Raw genomic sequence first — 19,927 nt, forward strand, 5'->3', positions numbered from 1 at the left:
GTGGGGTGGTGTGTGCGTGTATGCATGTACTAAACTGTGAAACTTATGCTCATTTGTGGTTAGTTGAGCTTTGTCAAAATAAACGGAAAATGTAATATCATTATTGGAATATGACATAGATACGGCATATCGACTTATAACTTCTGTTATATTCATATAATAGTCTGAGATTGGAATATGTTACCTCCTGGCTCACATATAGAACTTATATAGTGTTGGTAAACGAGTTATCTGTTCTCGCAAATCGCACATGGTTAATGCTCGACAGTTTGACATCAAGATAAATATAGTATAGTTGCATATTATTTACTTATCTTAAAACATTTCATTTTAAAATAATCACAAATAGCATCAACAACTCGTCAAAGCATTCAGAGGAATTTTATTTTAACAAATAGTTGTCGCTCAGCGGGTTTCCTTTTTAATATCTTTGCTTTACAACTTTTACCACAAACACATCTTGAACGAATGCATGCTTATGCCATTAAAGTATTCCTTTTGTATGTTTTCTTTTTTTTTTTTTTTGGTTTCATTCATTTTCATTTTCATCTGCATGTTATTCAACTTTATAGTTTGTTGTAAATCATATTAAAGCACGTGTCTGCTTTTTGGCAAGACTTGCACACATTCTATTGAAGGCATTTATGCATGCATCCTGTGTCAAGGACCTGTGCATAACTGCACACACACACACAGGCCACGTAATTTACATGTGTGCCAAAGCCGAGAAAATGTAGCACATAAAAAATTGCTGGCATACTTACGGGCGCGCACCTCCTTCAATAATGGCTACATTATTCATATTTTGCTGTGAAGCATCTTATTTTGTTGTCGCCGCTGTCACGCCTGAAAGCGCTTAATTGAATTTTTACGACTTGTTCGAGCCCAGCCAAGAGTCAAAACAACAAGAAAGTATCGCAATAAAATGCCAAACATCAACAACGTGGAAACGCGAAGCCTAGTCTAAACATTTTTATGAGCTGCCATAATCGAAATTTTCGGTTTTCGGATTTGCCATACTCGAAAGTCGCTTTATTGCCATTAAACATGCGACAATTGCAGCGCCAGTAAAACATTCGTATGCCCAAATATTTCTATTTCCTTTGCTCTGTCTGGGGCGGGCACTCGCTAACCCGGCTCCCTTCAAAAAAGAAACTCCCCACGCAACACTACGCCAAAGTCATTTCCGTGCAATAAAAGTCTGGCGCATTGCAATTTTCTGTTCAAAATGGGCGTAAACGTGGGCGAGTGCAATGAACCGCTAGCAAAAAGTGGCGGAATATACAAAAAAAAAAAGCAAAAAAGTTTACGTAACATGGTCGGGAATTTTGCGCCTAAAAAATATTCAAAAGGACGCGTTGCTGGTGTGCAGAGAATGTGGCAGGACGTTGTGAGATAGCTGATAAGCAACCAACATAACAAACGCTACAACAATTGTAAAACTGACAGCCTTTTGTTGTCCTTTGCTGTTGCGCAATCATGGGCAGTGTCTGATGTTCAATACCCTGTAATTGAAATTTGCATGGGGTATGCTCAGCAGCAGTTCGCAGTACACTGAAATAACTATTATCATTATCCGTTTGTCAAAGAGAATTTTTTTGATAATTATTTGCAGATGGATTTCTCTTTTTAAATTGGGTTTTTATTTAACCACCTTCCTATTTGTTGCTTACGTCTAGTTTTCAATGATTTATATATATGTATATATATATTTACTATCACTTTCCTCCTATAACATATCCCTTGTTTTTCGTCCGGAACCCTTTTCTGCTTCACATACATTTTTTATCTTTTCTTTAATATAGGGTATTTTAAGCTCTAGCTCATGATAGTAGTGTCTAACCCAACGCAAAACTACGAACCTACACACATTCTGTAGAGCTAGTAAAAATATATAAAGTATATCCATTTGTATGCAACTCTTGAAAAACAAACAAAAAAATAGAAAATAACAAGAGCTTATTACGTTCTGTTTTTTGTTGTTTCTTTCGTTTTCAGTCTGTTTGTGTGTGTGCACAGTGTGTGTGTGTGTGTGTGTGTGTGCAGTGTGTCTGTGTATGCGTGTGTACATATGTGTTAATTTTTCAGCGTTCTGTGTTATGCGAGCATGTGCGCGTTCATTTGTCTACATTGTGCGTTAAGTTAAATATTTATATGACCTTGCTCAATACCCTGTAATTGTCCACAAGTAAATATAATTCAGCTAGTGATCTAAGAGAAACAAACTATTTACCTGCTCTTGCAAGTACACATAATTATAATATAAGACATTTTAGTTAAGCAAGTAATTAACAATGTTTATTACATGTAATAATGTATCCTATAATTCAATTGTTATTGTAACTAAAAACTGATTTCGCATATTTGTATAAACAAAATTTAGTCTTGATTACTTTAAGTAGTTAAAAGTCTCCCACAATAACTATCTTCTGTAATATTTCTATGGCAGGGTATTTGCGATTTATTATTTACGTCTCTTTTTCGCCTCTCCACTTTTTTAATATTTTATCTTCAAACAGCTGCCGCTGTTGCTGCTTTTTTCTCTTGGCCATTTAAAGTTTTCATTTTGAAGCGTTTTTCAAATTTTGTTTGTGCATATTCTTAATTGGCTGAAATTAAAATTTTAATGACCCTCCATTTTCATTTCGGACCGTCTAAACTGACCAAAGGACGCAAACAGCTTGCAGCATTTCTATTGCCGGCCACACTTAGTCGCCCCGAAACACTGTTAATTTTCCCAACTTAATTATCTTCAAGAGTCGCGTCTGTGCCATCCTCTTCTACTTCTACTTTAGCTACAATTTATTTAGCATCAAATTTACATTTTACGTGCTGTTTTTGGATGGGAAAAACTTTCAACATTTATCTTAAATTCAAAGAAATAAAAACCTGAGACAGAGTCAAAAGTATTTGAGTGATATATCAATGTCTAGCTCTGAAACGTCCCAATAAAACCGTTCAGTTATTGCAAGAAATCACAATGAATTTCTTTAATAGCTTTATGCTTAGTTTCAGGAAACTATGATTAAATGATATTATTATATGCTAATACAAACGTACTCCCAATATCAAGAGCTCGCCTAATTAGTTGGTTAGCGGGAAAGCAATTTTAGATTTGAACTAAAATTAATTGGTTTTCGATATATGCAAAGATAAATCTCACATTTTTTGGCTACGGGTTATGGAAAATTTTGATAAACCAAATTTTTTAAATTCATAATGCACATGAAAAACCTAAAGAAAATAAAAAAAAATGCTAATTGCAGTTTTTAGACTTTGCAATTAAAATACGTTAAATATTTATTTTAAATTGTGCAAGTTGAAACGTGGATGCCAACGGGTTTGGGGCAAGTGGCGGACGGGGTCGCGGGGCACGTTGCAGGGGCAGGGATGTGAGAATGGTTTAACGTGACTATTTGAATAACACGGCACCCCGGATTGTCGGATTGCCAACCATGCATAGCGAAAGCCAAACGGATGCTTTAGTTATACAATATAGAGAGAAAGAGGGAAGCTGATTTCAGCTGCCACGCAATGTGTGTGTGTGTGTGTGTGTGTGTGTTGGGGGGGCGGGGTGGTAGAGTTTAACAAAAGTTTAATTGAATTTCTGTCGCCTGGCAAAAAGCGACTGACTGACGTCAAATGGTCTCAGTTGTAAATATATAGTATATAGTTGATATGGGGTTAAAGCGTGTTATGGACGTCATTTTCTATATGGAATAGCTTAAAGATCAATTTATGTTGCTAAAGTGCTGCAATAATGCGCTATCAAGGGCAAGCAATTGTCTACATTGCCGCATCCTTCAACCACGCACACAGATGTAGAAGGCTCCAAAGCTTTCAGCCACAAGCATTTGACCCAACCATACAAATTGTGGATGCGCCACAGCGTTACGTTGCGTGCATAGCAAGTTGTGTGTGCATGTCTCTGAGTATGTGTGTGTGTGTGTGTGCTTGGGCGTGTGTGCCCGGGTATGTGCTATGCAAATTTATTCATAGTTTCCGCTTTTTGACTCATTATCATTGACTCGCCATTGAAGTGCAGCGACTGCGTATAATTTATATCGATGGCTATCTGTTACCAATATCTATTAGATACTTTATTTTTACTCTGGCCTGGCTATGGCCATAATTTATGTGTGTGTGTGTGTGTCCGTGGCTATGCGCCGCCCACATTGACCTTGAGCTGTAATTTCTAATCTGATAACGCGCTGTGCTATGATTTCATATGTTTAATAATATATACCCTGCACGCGATGATACTCTGTAAAAAGGGTTCAAAAGACATTTGAACGAGGCCTTTAAATATTTGATTTAACTTAACTAAGTTTGTCTACCTAAGTAAATAAATTGTTTTTCAAATTTTATTCCACTATCCTCTATACTTTAAGGCATTTTACAAGATAAAGATTCGACTATTGAGTAGGATATATATTAACTTATATAGTTATGTGAACTTGGTCACAGGATAGCTTCCAAGCCAGCAACAAGCAATTATTGACATATAAAATGTTGCTGACGTTTCGCGGACAGTTCAGGTATTTATTGGAAGATGCTTTTCAATAGAAAGCCGGCTATAGATGCTTATGAAACTTTTCTTTTTATAATAATGGCCTTGAGACAAGCTCATTTATTAGTCACACAGAATTTGAAGAATTCGCCCTAAAGCTAAAAATATATAAATTTATCTATAACTTGTAGCTGCAGTAGAGTATAACTAAGTAAAATGAAAAGCACTTACGTTCAATATTTAAGAAAATCATATTCAATCTACAAATTGTACTTAAAGTTGCAGCTTTTAAAAGAAGTAACAAACAAAATTAAGCCAATATTGATTGATTTTAAGCGCATTAGTTATAAGTAATGCCCCAATCTACTATAGCTGCAACTGAAGTCCACCAGCATTGTCCGTGGTCTCCCCCCCCCCCCCCTCACTCACACTCACAGAAAAATCCAACACTTTTTTGAGCAGTGAGTTGTGTGTCTGTTTGAACATTCTTAAATAGATAAACGCATTTAAATTGGTAGGAAGTGTAAACTTTGCCAGCAGCAGCAGTAAAATCATGACCAAAATTTATGTTGACAATGCGTGCAGTGGGCGACGGGTGTTTGGGAGGAAGGGGGCGGTGTGTGGCTTGGCGTACTGTCCGAACGCGCTGCGGGCGGGCCAAAAAATGAAATGACCAAAAAAAGCGTCAAGCAGACAAAAAGCCCGCTGCAGCTGCAGCAAATGCCATGGCGCTTATTAATGGGTCATGTGTGCGCTGTAAAGTTTGGCCAACACCGAAGTTGGCCTTCTCTCAATTGTTGTTGTTGTTGTTGTTGCAGCGCTTTAAACTTTTGCAGCAAAAGTTGCACGGGAAAAGTTCATGGCTCAACACCCGCTGGTTGCAGCCACAGCAGGCCGCGGCCTAACCTTAACCAAGAGGTGAGAAAGGCGTAACATACATATAATATATATATACACATATATGGGAATCGATGTTGTTGGTTCATTTTTGTGGCACAAAATAATGAGACGCATATTTGCATATTTTTCAGCTAACAATAAAGTAATATCAACAACAACAACAACGAGGATTGTAAATTGAAAGCGCGTTACAGAAATTTGCATAAAACACTTTTCGCAAAAGGCGCTACAAACGCATAAATCAAAATCATCAACATCATCGTCATCAACAACAGCCTAATGGCATTTGGCTCACTCAATCGAGTGGATATTAGTGCTGGCCACGTGTCGTGTTTGCTTTCGTGTGCGTGTTCGTGCCTGTTCGTGTTGAGCGTAGCTGGAAGACAAGAAAGCTGGTAACCACGACCCAACACGACCTTTTAACAATAAACACGCCTCAATATTACTTTAGCTCAGACTAAAACGACTCAAAACCAACACACAAAGTAACCCAATTTGAACAAACCTTCGACATTAAATTATTTTAAGCACGTCTGAGCAGACCCAACATCATTAAACACGACCAAATACGAATTAATGTGACTTTAAATAACTGAAACTCGACCCGAAACTAACTAAAACTATATGTAACACGACATAACATGACCATAATGACCCTAAAAGGCATAGCCCAACTTAAACACAACTAAACACGACTCAATTTGAGTTAGACACGATTCAGCGAGACTAAATCCAACCACTTTTAAAACGAGCAAGAGTTGACTCGAGTTCAACACGTCCCAGCTTAACCCAAAGTACTTAACACGATGCTACAAGACAACCAGACATGACTTAACATGACTTCCAATCAACATAACACGAATCAATAAAAATTGTCATATTCTGCTTCTTCTTCTTCTGCTGCCTTCTGAAAACAACCAGACACGACTTAACATAAGACGAACCAATACAACTTTTCACCACCTTTTCTTATAGCGTAAAAACCTTCGCCAAACTCTCATCTCTAGCCGCGCGGCACACACGGCGTATGCGTCATAAATGTGAAATGTGCCCTTCATTTTGGGCTTTGCGGCAAGTTGACTCTTTTCAAATCACAATGTCGCGTGTTGTTGTTGTTGTTGTTGTTGTAGCAAAATTCTCGATTTCATGCCAAGCATCAAAATTGAAAATTCAATGTGTTTGTAATTGCCAAAAATGGACGTTTGGATTTTGGCCCTTCAGGGAATTGGCTTATAAATTCTGTTTTGTGTCGTGCAAGGAAATTACGTATACGCAGCGTTGCGCCATTTGGCATTTGGCAATCGGGCGCTGTGTAGGAAATTAAGTGGCTGCTGATTGCGAGAATGGCCAAAAGTGGGCACACTTAATGGACTGTAGCTTATATTGATTAATAGATCTTGGGCTTAGTTATTTGCAATGGTAATGTTAGGTCCCTGGCCATATTAAGATTTGCAAAGTTCAGCTCAAGTAATACTATAAAAGCTTTGGGCTACTCATTTACAAAAGTTAAATCCAACGAGAAAACCAATTTCAGTTACCATGGCAATTCCAGAACAAACTTACTAAATAAAACAGAGCGTAATATATTTTTGTAATTTTCCAGTTGTTAGCTATTATTATAATTTGCCAGGAGAGAATGAAATAAAATTGCTTGAGAAATTTGGCAAAACGAAGTTTATATACGCTTATAGTTGCGTGTATCGAGAGATTTATTTTGACGTTGCGCTATGCATGAAAACTATTCAAAGCTTCTTTCAGTTACATTTAGCTTGTTTGTGTACACATTTTATTTAAAATTATTATTTAATCTGCTTTTTTCAATTGCACCCAAATGGATTTCACTATTATTATATTTATATTGCGCATTAGACACACCAAAAATTATGACAAAGGCCATAAACCCGCTGGCTGCAGCAAGGCCTCTGTCAAAAGCTAAAAGCAAAATAAAAATCAATTTAACCCAAAATGCAGTCAAGTGCGTAAAGACAGCCGAACGAACGGCACGCAGAAGCGCTTTGGTTTTGTAAACAAAGGCCAAAAAAGCACAACAAACAGTCAAACTGAGCTCAGTCGTTGACCTGGCGCGTAATTAAAGCTGCTTCCAAACAGAAATTCATTCAGCGCCGGAAGTTGTTTAACAAAAAAAAAAAAATCGTGCGCCGTCCTTTTCAGTAACAAAACACATCCTGTTGCGACGTTGTGAGTGGCCGCTGTAGGTTTTTGGTCGCTAGCGGAAAATCCAAAGTGCCAGAGCATAGAAAACCCCCAAAAACAATACAAGCTAAAATTGGAAAACCAAAAAAAAAAAAAGAAAAACATGGGGGCAGGGTGGAAGGAGGGTTTTAATTGTCGGTCAAAAGGGTTGACAATAATTGGAACAGCCGCAACATGGCGCTGGATTCTGTTATATGTGCCAACCACCTTCGGGTGTTAGATAGTGGCAGCTGCGCAAAGTGCAAAAATTGAAATCCCTTTCGCTATTAAATCGCCAAAAAAAAAAAAGAAGAGATTTTATGGATTTGGCACAAGGGCGGAATTGTCAGAGACGGAGGTCGTTACAGCGGCTGTCCCAAGCATGCGTTGGGTCTTGTTCAATGTGTTAACTCTGAGGCTTGGCAATTTCCAAGCAGAAATTGAAAACTTCTTTGCATCTATTTCGTCAAAAAAAAGGGAGGCCGAAATCTCGCTCGAAAATCTCTTTCCCCTGCTTCTCCCAGCATACTTTTCTGTCAAACTGCGAAAAGAAAATCGGAACCCGAACGTGTGCGGAGCTCATCGTACCTGATTCTGTGTTCTAGTTATTGTTCCGAAATCGCGGTACATTCGTGTAGTCTACTTTTGGTACAGCTGCTGCAACCACATAGGCAACAACAACTACAGCTACAACTGCCACAACACTCATACTATAAATTGCAGAGCAATTAAATTGCACAATTGTTGCTGTCAGTTTTCAGGGCCTCTCGTTATTCTGCTGCCGCACTTGTTTGCGTGTCTTACAACATTTTGTTAAGCCTGGCATTTTAGCACCTCAGCAGCAGCAGCAGCAGCAGCAACAACAATTACAAAAACAACAACAACAGCTGATCGCCGGCATTCCTTGCCAGTGTGTTTTTTTTTGTATTATTGTTTTCCTTTGGAATCGCTGAACATGTGGCAAATGTGGCAGCTGCACGCATCCTGCGTGCAACGGGCACAGTTCGAGCTGTGCGGGTCGGGTTTGTGTCCCTGCTAAGGCATTGCATGACAATATGCATGCCATTTATAACGCACAACAACAACAATAACAAAACTAAAACGCTTAGCAACACAACAATAACAACAACAACAACAAGAACAATCAAACAAGTGATTAGCTCTTTTGTTGTTGCCCCATTTTAAATAACAAACAACAAAATTACTTTATAATTACACATTAGCGGATAAAATATTGCACACACCACACATGTGTGTGTGTGGGTGTGTGCACTTGGTGCATGTCTCAGCAGTCTGTGGTTGTGTGCGCGTGTGTCTCTGTGTGTTGCTGACGAGGCGCCTTTCTGTAATTGCTTTTGTTATTTTGCTTTTATGATGTGCGCTAAATTGTTGTCATTATCGCCATTATGTGCGTGTGTTTGTGTGTGTGTGTGTGTGTTAATAATTGACTAGCTTTCAATAGATGCATTGCTTACACATAAAGATATAAGCTTAAAGCATTTGCCTAAACATTTAAAGTCAACCATGATAGCTCAAATGGTTTCATTATTCATTAATTTGAGCCAATTTTATAAGCCTTGTCATTTTCATATATATAAATCGAGCACTTACTTAGGCAGTAATATTTACGATGCTCCGACAGAATTTATACTTTCGTTAGGTTTTCCCAGAATTAAACGCAATGTGAAGCTCTTTATGTTTGTGAAATAATAGACTTTAAAACTATAATAAATTTCATTTAATAATGGTTATAACCAACGACAAAAGCTTTAGGCTCTTGCAAGTAGTTTGACCGCAATTTCATAGAAAATGCCAAGTAGCACAGCAAGCAAATATTTTTGCGCTTGATTTAAATAAATTAAGTGATTGTATAAATATTAGCATATCGTATTTAATTCCAGTTGAAGCACTTAATGTTTATGAAACAATCAAACGATAAGATCTTTCATAAATGTGAATTAATGAAAGATAATTTTATTTGTTTTTTGGTGAACATAGATAAGCTTTGCCCAACTTGGAGAACATTTTAAACTATAAAAATAATTAATTAACAAAAAAATTAAAAAAAATGAATTGAGAAAGAAATAAGGAAACAAATTCTAAAAAAATACCTTGCCAATTGCTTCTTTTGATAGTTAACTATATAATAAAGTAAGTTCCATTTAACTCATATGTGTAGCTCGTAATTTATGGAATTTGGGTTAAAAAAATTTTGAAAATAAAAAAATGGCATAGTGACATAACTTCGCCCAGTTTACTTTTCCTGCGGAATTTTGCCGTTTTTTTCTGTCGAAATTATGACGAGATCAACCGATTAAAATATTCTCTACACAAGAAAATTACCAAGAAACATTTTGGTATAAGCGCAAGAAAGTACAGTTGCATGAGATGCCAAGCCCAACAAGTTTAGAAGATAACCGCAGATGCTAAACCCATTTTCTTGATAATTTATTAAGTTTGGTTTCTGGATAAAATGTTGTTAATTTTATAAGCGCTGAAGGTGTTGTTTTAGAGCATGCAGAAGCGTTTTAAAAGTGAAATGTTTGAAAGTCACTTTCATTCATATTATTCCTGCTGTCTGTTGGGGCGCAGCTGTAGCTTGACTGCAGTTGAAAGTCTGCACTTCGAATGAAAATCGATTTTCGGCAGCAGAAGCAATAAAATTGCAAAGCCTATTTGCCACATTCAACATGTTGTACTTTCAACTGGTGACAGAGTCCGGATAAGTGATTGCGTTTTGTATTACTTGATGGTGCACCTGGTTAAGGTTCAGTTAGTGTATGCAACGACAAACAAGCAAGAGGTTCTAGTCGGGAGCTCTCGACTAGGGAATACCCTGGATCCTCTGCTTCCGACAGGCGATAGGTATAAAATGAAAGATACTTGATATATATATTCTCTTCTAGAAGCTACATGTCAAGTTTGGTGACTCTAGCTCATATTATTTTCCGAAAATGTTCAATAAACAGGATTTCGATATAGATTTTTACCGATTACTTGGAAACGGGGCAAGTTATCGATTATCGAAAACAAACTCGATCTGCGCATGGACTAGGAGGACCTACAGCTAAAATTTCAAGGCTCTTATAGGTTCTGAAATCCTTGCGATCATACATACGGACGGACGGACGGACGGACAGACGGACATGGCTAAATCGACTCGGCTGTTGATGCTGATCAAGAATGTATATACTTTATGGGGTCGGAGATGCCTGCTTCTGCCTGCTACATACATTTGCACAAATATATATATATAACAAATATATGCAATCAGAAATTATCAAACGAAATATTAAGCACACATAATGTATTGTCGTTAAATGCATTACAGTGGCCGCTCAGAACAACACCTTTGAAGTTTAACAACCGGAACGTGCTTCTCGACCAACATACAACAACATATAATCAACTGTTTGGTTAAGGCACAACCACACACACACACACACACACACACACACGCATCGTCCATAAGCACGTCCCGCACATTTGTGAAACATTAAAACGTCTTTTCGGATTGAAACATGGCCTACGCGTTTTAACTCTCCCTCCCCGCTTCGTAGCACATTACTTGCAGCATCTACTCTTTGACCTGTTGCAGTTTGTTCGCTGCGTATGCTCAACAAATTGTTTGTGTGTGTGGCAATAAAATTATAACAACAATACGAACAACCACACTCAATAATTGCAATCTGGCCCAGCAGCAGATTGACCCACAAGATGTGTTCTCTTGGCCAAGTGCAGCAGCAGCAGCAGCAAAAGAAGAAGAACAATCAGAGTTATGGCCATAGCAAAACGCATTTTAAAGGGCTTTTAGCTGCCTGTTGGCTTTATTGGCCACAATGCACACAACTAACGGTAATCGCAGCAATTGTTTGTCGTTTGAGACGTTTTGGCCCAGAGTATACGTACGTAATATAAATACGAGACAGACCAGAATTTTGGCTAAAAGCAATTTAATAATTGGCCTGTTTACTGTTAACACGCACTCACATACTTGCAACCAATTAGTTTGATTTACACATTGCGTGTGGTTTTAAATGATATTTTAAGTTGAATATAAGAAGAGTCACAGAAACTAACAAAACTTTAAAGTTCTCGATTAGAAAACTGAACAAAGCAAATCTGGGTTTGAGATCTTGGCCAAAAGTTGCGTAGATGGTTAAATATTGTACCCATATGCTTCACATAATAAAATCAGGTAACAAATTTAATTAATATTGAACGATTTTAGATGACGCCAAAAAGTAGGCAATCTTTTATGGCAACTTGGGAGTTTCGGGAAACGACGGCTAATCAGAAGGTTTGCAGGGAGCAATAGAGAAAAAAATTGGAATATCACAATTTAAGTAAAAACCAAAAGTAAAACACTTACAATAATTCAATAATTCAAAAAAATTTTTGAATATAGAATTAGTTGTTTCACAAAGCTATTTATATATGTTTCGTAAATAAAATAAATATATATACAACAAATTATTTGAACTGACTACTGAAAACTACAGAATTCAATATTTTTTTGTAGCAATTTATATTGAAAAATATTTGAGAGCTAGCCAATTGGGTTTACATATATCTCACAAGACTAGGCTAGGAAACGACATATATAAATTAAGCTAAAAAAAAAAAATCTATTCAGATATGTATTTGATGGTAGTTAGATGTAGGTTATGCATATAAGTAAAAGGTATTTGATAATTGTGTTCGGTGAGCAGCTGTTAGAGCTTACCTTGTGGCTGTCAGGCAGGCAAACGCTTTTATTGGTGTCTGAAACCTGCAATATATAAAAGAAACCAGAAAAGAAAATGTCGCCACTGGTATAAAAAATTTTCAATTGCTCGCTATGTAATTTCTTTTTTTTTTCGTTGGGGGGGGGGGGGTTCTCTTTTTCTGGGGTTTTAGGAATTTGATGTTTGGTTTTCATATTGATTGGCAAAAATGTTTGCAATTTACTTTTTTTGGTTATGGGGTTATGGTGAGAGAAAGGAGAGAGAGAGGAACGAATGTTATTTCTGTCTATAAATATGCGAAAAACTACATTTGGGTTGCGCATTTGCTATGCATAGTTAAATGTGTGTGTGTGTGTGTGTGTGTGTGTGTATAGTATATATGTATGTATGTGTTTACAAGGACAATATCAAATGGGTTTACATGGTTTGTATGGCCGGCCACTTGTTTTGGATGCTTATCAATTAAATGTAAAAGAATATTGGTGTTATTTTAGTTTTGTGTTTTTGATGTCTGGCAATATTTGAAAGGCGCATATATAATTGTAAATACAAAATGCACAAATATTTTAATTTGTTACGCATGTTTCACACTTAATAATGGCTATTTACAATGGGTTAGTGAGACACACACACACACACTCACACACACAGGTCAGACGTTTGTTCGATTATATAAGATTTTCAATTCAACGTTTATAAAACTAATAATAATTTCTGTACAAATTTAAACATGATTACAAAAATGCACAACAATTGTTAAACTCCACTCTGACCAGCGTCCAAATATGTCCAATACCGAAAATGATGTACAAACACACACACAAGCACTCACATAAAAAGAGTACAACCTGTACGGTGTACACATAGCATCATGAACAACTACATGTTAAGCCATAAATTTAAAAATAAAATTAATATATAATTCGAGTTGTTAAAAATGTTGATGTAAAATTCAAACATGTTTGTGGCTAGCAGAAAAACAATTAAATTTCATTAATTAATTACAAAACCAAACCATTTACAAATAAGAAAATATTTATATAAAGCACAAACGCGCGCACATACAAACAATTATGTGCGCTGATCATACACAAAACTGGTTGTTGGAATTAATAAACAAATGTAAGCCACGCAGATTTACAGGATTAATAATATAGCAGCAGCCTCCCCCCCCACCCACCACACCGCGCGGCCAAAGTTGCTTTTTTGTTTGTTTATTTACGCGCATAAATTATGCAATAAATTTTGCAAAATGTATAAATTGGCAGTATGCATTTTATTTGCTGTAATTTATGCTTGCCTACTTTTTGGGGCGCCAAAAACATACACACAAGGGAGAGTGGAATGGGTTTAAGGACCAACAGCTAAAATTAGTACAGATTGTACATACATATACGACTATATCTACAGCCCCTACAAAAATGAGTTTATATTATTAAAATGAGTTGCTTACAATTAGAATTAAGAGACAACAACAACACCAACAATAAGAGACACGAAATTAAATTCAATAGCTAGAGTTAAACAAAATCAACAACAACAACATCAATGATAATAGTTACACGAATCATAAATAGACATCCATAAATTGTGTATTAGTTTGTGTCTATTTATTTAAATATTTAATAAATATGATTTGCTGCCATAATTGGAATAAATGATATGAACAAACTCTGCGTATGGGACGTATGCATAATATTGATTGCATTAAACCTCAAATGTATATACATATAATTATGTGCCAATTATTGAAAGCTGATAACACACATGAACTGATAATAAGATAAATGTTGAATTGATATAAGCCTGCTTTGATATTAACCTAATATTTTTTATTTAAATCCAACAGTTGAAAAGCAGAAATGGTATGTGAAGTATTTTGGTTGATTTTATTTAGAATATATACTTAAATTTTATATATGATATATTTATATATGATCTGCTCAATAGCACCATATTAATTTCAATAACTTCTGCAGCTGTGTCTCTTTTTATTTTCTCTGTAGATAGTCTGTTTATTGTAACTGAATTATGTTAATGGTATTCGAACTATGTATGTTAACTACAAGAATTCAGTTTTTTAATTATATTTACTTTAGGTGAAGTAACTCTCGTGCTAAGTTATGTTAACGGCTTACACAGCTAAGAGCAGCTGAGATATGTTAATGAAACTGAGTTATGTTAAATAATTGCAGTAATAGCAGCAACTCTGTTGTGAGTCTTGCATATTAATCTATGTTAACTGAGACATAAATAATGCTGAGGCTATATGTTTCTGCTTTTGCTGAAGTTACTCAGATGCTAAGGTTATGTTAACAGCCTACACAAATAACAGCAGCTGAGCTATGTTAATGAAACTGAGTTGTGTTAAATACTTGCAGTAAACAACTCTGTTGTGAGACTTGCATGTTAATCTATGTTAATATCAGACAATGCTAGTTTGACTAAAGCTTTCTGAATAGCATACATAGCTTACTGTACCCAAATTAAGTTAATCTATGTTGTCCCGTGAGGCACACTAAAATAGCTACGTTATGTTATGTTATGTTATCGTCTTCTAAGTACTAAGCAGAAATGTTAGCCATTGTACAAGTTCTTTCTTGTTTAGCTAAAAGCGCTTTCATCCCATGTTAACTGACACAGATTTTTAGACCTGTTTTAGCTATATTTCCCACAACGTTGAACAGTCAACTCTTTAAAGCGGCAACACTTTTCGGCATCTTTTTCAGCTGACAGTCATGTGTCTTCTACCCTAATTATTCGCGTCGTAGGCTAAAAGCCCCGTTAGCCAGCAAAAGCTCGACGGGCAAATAAATCCGTGACACCAAAATGTCAACAAGCAGCAGCAGCATAAACACTCGAGCCAACCACTGAAAAGGCTAATGAGTGAAAGAGGGGGGATGAACGGGGAAATGCCTGCGGCAAACTCGTAATTAGGAGCATAAATTGCACTCATGAATTTTCGCACATTACGAAAATCAGGCAAGTGAAAAACTTGTGAATACATTTAATATATTCATATGCATATTCACAGGCCCAAATATAAATTATTGCGCAGTTTCCGTGACTGAGATAATTATATGAAATATACTATATAATTTCTTTAATATATTTAATATATAAATAAGCTAGTAGATTTGAATCACTTGATAAAACAAATTAAAAAATGTTAAAAAAAAGAGATAGAAGATTCTCAACAAAATTCTGCTGGATGGGCATCAGTTTTGGCATTTGCATTTCAATTTGGCGCAACTGTTTCGAATCTTCTTGCCTAAATGCGGATATAAAATGTTTGGCAAATTGTCAAACAAAAAGCATTTTTAATTTCCTGCCATAAATTGTTTATGCAAATACAATATATAATAGAAATTTGCCGCTTCTACCACAGCTGCTACGATTTGTTGCACTAGATAAAAGCGAAAATTTTGTTTGGAGCAAGGTCTTGTTTCTGGATGCGGTTAGGGTATGCACATGGTTAATGTTTGTTTGTTTTTATTATTATTACTTTGTGTTTTTGGCTCGAAAGTTAAATGTGTTGTATGCAAAATAAACTACAGTAAATGCAAATTACAAATGCTGCGGGTGAATGAGGCGGTTGTTGTTGTTGTTGTTGTTATATAAATAGAATTTCGATATTATAAATATGATAAGGTTAAAGCATAAATATTGTTTTCTATATAAATATAGTATTATATGGTATATATTTTAATAAGCTCTACGAATTATTTACGAATTTTAGCTGCATACCCAATGTATACTTGTTGTTGACCAGAGTTGTCGCTTACCTGCAAAGAAAATTAAATACATTAATTGAATTAATACATTTTCAGTTTTTAACAAATGTGTACAAATTAAAATATAAATCGGTTCCTTTGTACTCGCCAATTAAAAATGCGTGCGGTCTTTCTGAGAATTGGCATTTAAAATGTACGCAACACTTTTAATCGATTCAAAGTTTAAGTGCAAAAGGCCTTGAATCCGTGAGGAGAACCAACCGCAATATAAAATTTAAGTAGAATGTTATGTTGTGCCACAAAATATGAAATTTATTCATCCGATAACAGATAAGTATTTCCCGAAAAGGTACTCTCTGATATGAACTTAATTTGTCTAACAAAGTAAACTAGTGTAAACCCATTAAAATCGGTTAAGTTCAAATATGGTTGCGCAGTGTAAAAGTTTATAAGAATTATATAAAAGCAAAAAAAAAAACCCTTTCTACTACACATTCTTTTCAAATCCCTATGCGCTATTTGACAACTCTGTCAGCTCTCGTTGTATAAGCCGCGCAGCATGGCGTTGCCCATATTTTTCGTTGTCAGTTTTACGTTTCAGCGAGCTTAACGCACAAATCGGACACAGAGTGAACTATATATATATATATATATATATATATATAGATATCTGTATAATACGTATAGGAGTGTGTAAGCCTTTGAATGACGAATTGCAACTGACTGCAATTCATACTTGCGGGGCTTTAGACTACGGTTTATTGTTGTTGTTTCTTTTGCTGCCTCTGAGGTTGACTGGTTACGCGCGGTTATTGTTGCAAATTGTTGTAATAATTGTTGTTGCTGTTGTTGCTGTTATTATTATTATAGCAACCATAAACTGCATTTTAATTGCATGCATTCGCTTTGTTATTTCAGTTCGCTTTGCTTGTTGCAGTTAACCTTGAGGGCCCGCCCCACATAAATCGTCGACTCGAACAAAATATCTGCGCTTGCCCCGTCAATCTCATGAAGTAACACATCCATATGAATACAGATATGCGCATAAGATTATAAATTATATTTATATATATACATATATATATATATATGGTGTGTCTATAGCATTTATTCCATTTGTCGACAAAAATGTAAATGAAATATTTATAATTGCATATGAGAAAAAAAAAACAAACTGTTTAAATTTTCGACTGGTTCGTGTTGGTTTTACGCTTTTGGCCAGGTTGAGTTGTGTCTGCACTTCCTGCACTGCAAAAAATAATACGAGTGATGCTTACAACAAATTTGTATGGCATTTTTTTACTAAAGCTTCATTTCGCTACCATTTTCCAAATTAAGCTGAAGTGCACTTAAGCTTATGACCATAACTAACAAAATGTTTGGAGACCTTTAGGCTTTGTTTTTATTAAACTTGATTTTTAAACAATTGAGTTTCTTTTCGTTTTTGATGAATAACCATTAATTGCGGTCAAGTTCTTCTATATTTTTTTACTTTACCTTTACCACAATCCTAACTATCAAAACGGATTTAAATATAAATCTGTCTGAATATTGAACTCCAGCATATTTAACTTCATTATAATCGAATCATTGTTTAGTTTTCTCACATATATTTTCGCACCTATTAAGTTATTATTCTATCAAGCCTGCTCAACTAATTATTCAAGTATTTTTTAAGCCTTAACTATTAATATGCCTTAATATATATAATATGCCTTAATATCATATATGGTAAATTTTGTTTTTTAATCGATGAAATAAAGTCATATAAATATAGATTTCAATATAAATCAGTATTGATATTGAGCTCCGACATATTTGATATACCTCACATATATGTTTTCGCCCAGTATTCACCCAATCCATTTATATTTCATAATTAACAAACAATGTGAACTCTGGCCAACGCTCGATATGTGCATAAATAATCTTTCTTAGCGGCTTTTCATCGATTTTATGCAGTTTAACGAGGACAAGCGCGACGAGCGTCCACAACAGTTTCATGGATATCATTTAGTATGCGTTAATTATGCCATTTATGGGCACCCGAAACCATGTCGCATTCGAGGCATATGCGTTAAATTGCCGTCGTTAAGAGGTCTCATCAATTTTAAATGCTCGTGGCTTTATGAAAACTGACATATGTGACTATTAAAATGGAAAACTTTACATTTTGCACCCGACTGTCAATGCAATTACTGTACACAACTCGATAGAACGTCAATCCCCCAGTTTGATATGCTATATGTCTATGGCAATAAGTAGAGCAAGCGCTGACAGTGAGAAAGTATCAGGTTTACGGTTTACGTCTATTAATTTCCAACACAACGGCCAGAAAATGGACGAAACTCATGACAAGTCCAAATGCCGTGCAGTAAAAACAATAAAAATCAAGAAAACAAAATTCTTGAGCAAAAAGTTTCAAATTGTGGGCGACTCGAGGACAGTTGGCAAATTGGTTTTATTTTTTCCTTTTTTACATCGAACTTAAAAGGCAAACCAGAATGGATACAAAATTGGTTCAATTTGTATGTAAATTTTTATAAAGTTTGATTTTAATGGATATGATAAATGTGCAAATTGTATAATAAAAGTGTCAGTTAAGAATATGCCATGAATAGACACTTTAAGCAAATAGTTGAGAACTTAAATTAGAGGTCAGCAATGGGAAATGATTATGTGGAAAGCTTGTAAATAGAATATTATTTAACGGTATACTTAATAGAGATAAATAATTAAAATTTGGATATAAAAAATATATACCTATTAATATAATAAACAAACAGCAGCATAGAGTATAGTGAATAAATATTTCAATTCAATTTCGAGCATTATCAATAGATCCATCTTAAGAAATTTCTTTGGCCTGGCAACAAGTTGCACTCTAAAGCAGTCGCTTTTTTCGCTATAAAATTACACGAACACACACACACACACACACACACACACACACACACACACACACACACACACACACAACACCCAAACACCCACATAACAACACATTGTCACTTCGCGGGTAAGAAAATAAGTAAAATTGATACAAGCTAACTTTTTACCAAGTATAAAATTTCATGCAGTTGGCAGTTTTGGGCAACGAGCAATACGAATGTTGTCAGTTACAAATAACAAGAAGAAGAAGATGAAAAAAAAGGCAGTGAAACATGACTAGCAACAAGAACTACAACAACAATTGTGAGTAGAGCAGAAAAAACAACCATTGCTAGAATATCACAATACACAACAATAACAAATAACAAATAATCGAAATCGTAATAGAAATTGAGCATATCGCACACACAGTGTGTGTGTGTGTGTGTCTGTGTCAGTTGGTGTGAGAGTGTGTGTGTGTATTTTTCTGTAGTCTACTTTTGGGCCACGCATTTAGGCTGTCTTTTTTGCACAGCAACTTTATCCAATGGCGAAATCTTACAAATACGCAGAAAATAGTTTCAGTTTCAACATATACATATATATTTTGACATGTGCGGAGAAGTATAGCAAACTTTTAATACTCTATGCATGGCCATAGGTGTTGCAGGTATAAATGAAAAAACAAGCAGAGAAATCAATGGGAGATTTAGCCACAAAAGTTGAGTATTTATAAAAGTTCTCTCTGCTAGTATTAAAAGTTGTCCATACACGATTTTTTCTTGCATGTCTTGTTCTCAAGTGTTTTAAAAGTTAGAGCAACGATATTTGATTTATGAGTAAACAAAACCAAAGGTGAGATGTGTTTATACAAGAATGTGAAAGTTAGAGCGGGAAATATTATTTAAGAAATAAATAAAACGATAAAAGAAAAAGGTTTTATTTATATATATTTATATATGCACATATATATATATATATATGTATGTGGT

At 35.4% G+C, this 19,927-nt stretch overlaps 1 protein-coding gene across 6 annotated transcripts in view; it reads right to left on the reverse strand.

Annotated features, from left to right (window-relative positions):
* Positions 1 to 19,927, reverse strand: part of msi (musashi) — a 147,063-nt gene that overhangs the window by 39,093 nt on the left and 88,043 nt on the right. For 4 of the 6 annotated variants that reach the window (XM_064692916.1, XM_064692902.1, XM_064692884.1 and 1 more), the window contains one exon: positions 12,330 to 12,374. The exons of the other annotated variants lie outside the window; for them this stretch is intronic. In XM_064692916.1, coding sequence (XP_064548986.1) covers positions 12,330 to 12,374 — 45 coding nt within the window. The remainder of the gene's footprint in view (positions 1 to 12,329; positions 12,375 to 19,927) is intronic. 6 annotated transcript variants of the gene reach the window in all.

This window comes from Drosophila montana, unplaced genomic scaffold, assembly GCF_035044405.1.
Source record: "Drosophila montana isolate Dmon_TW-CO22-7 unplaced genomic scaffold, ASM3504440v1 contig_1505_1, whole genome shotgun sequence".
Classification (NCBI taxonomy): Eukaryota; Metazoa; Arthropoda; class Insecta; order Diptera; family Drosophilidae; genus Drosophila; species Drosophila montana.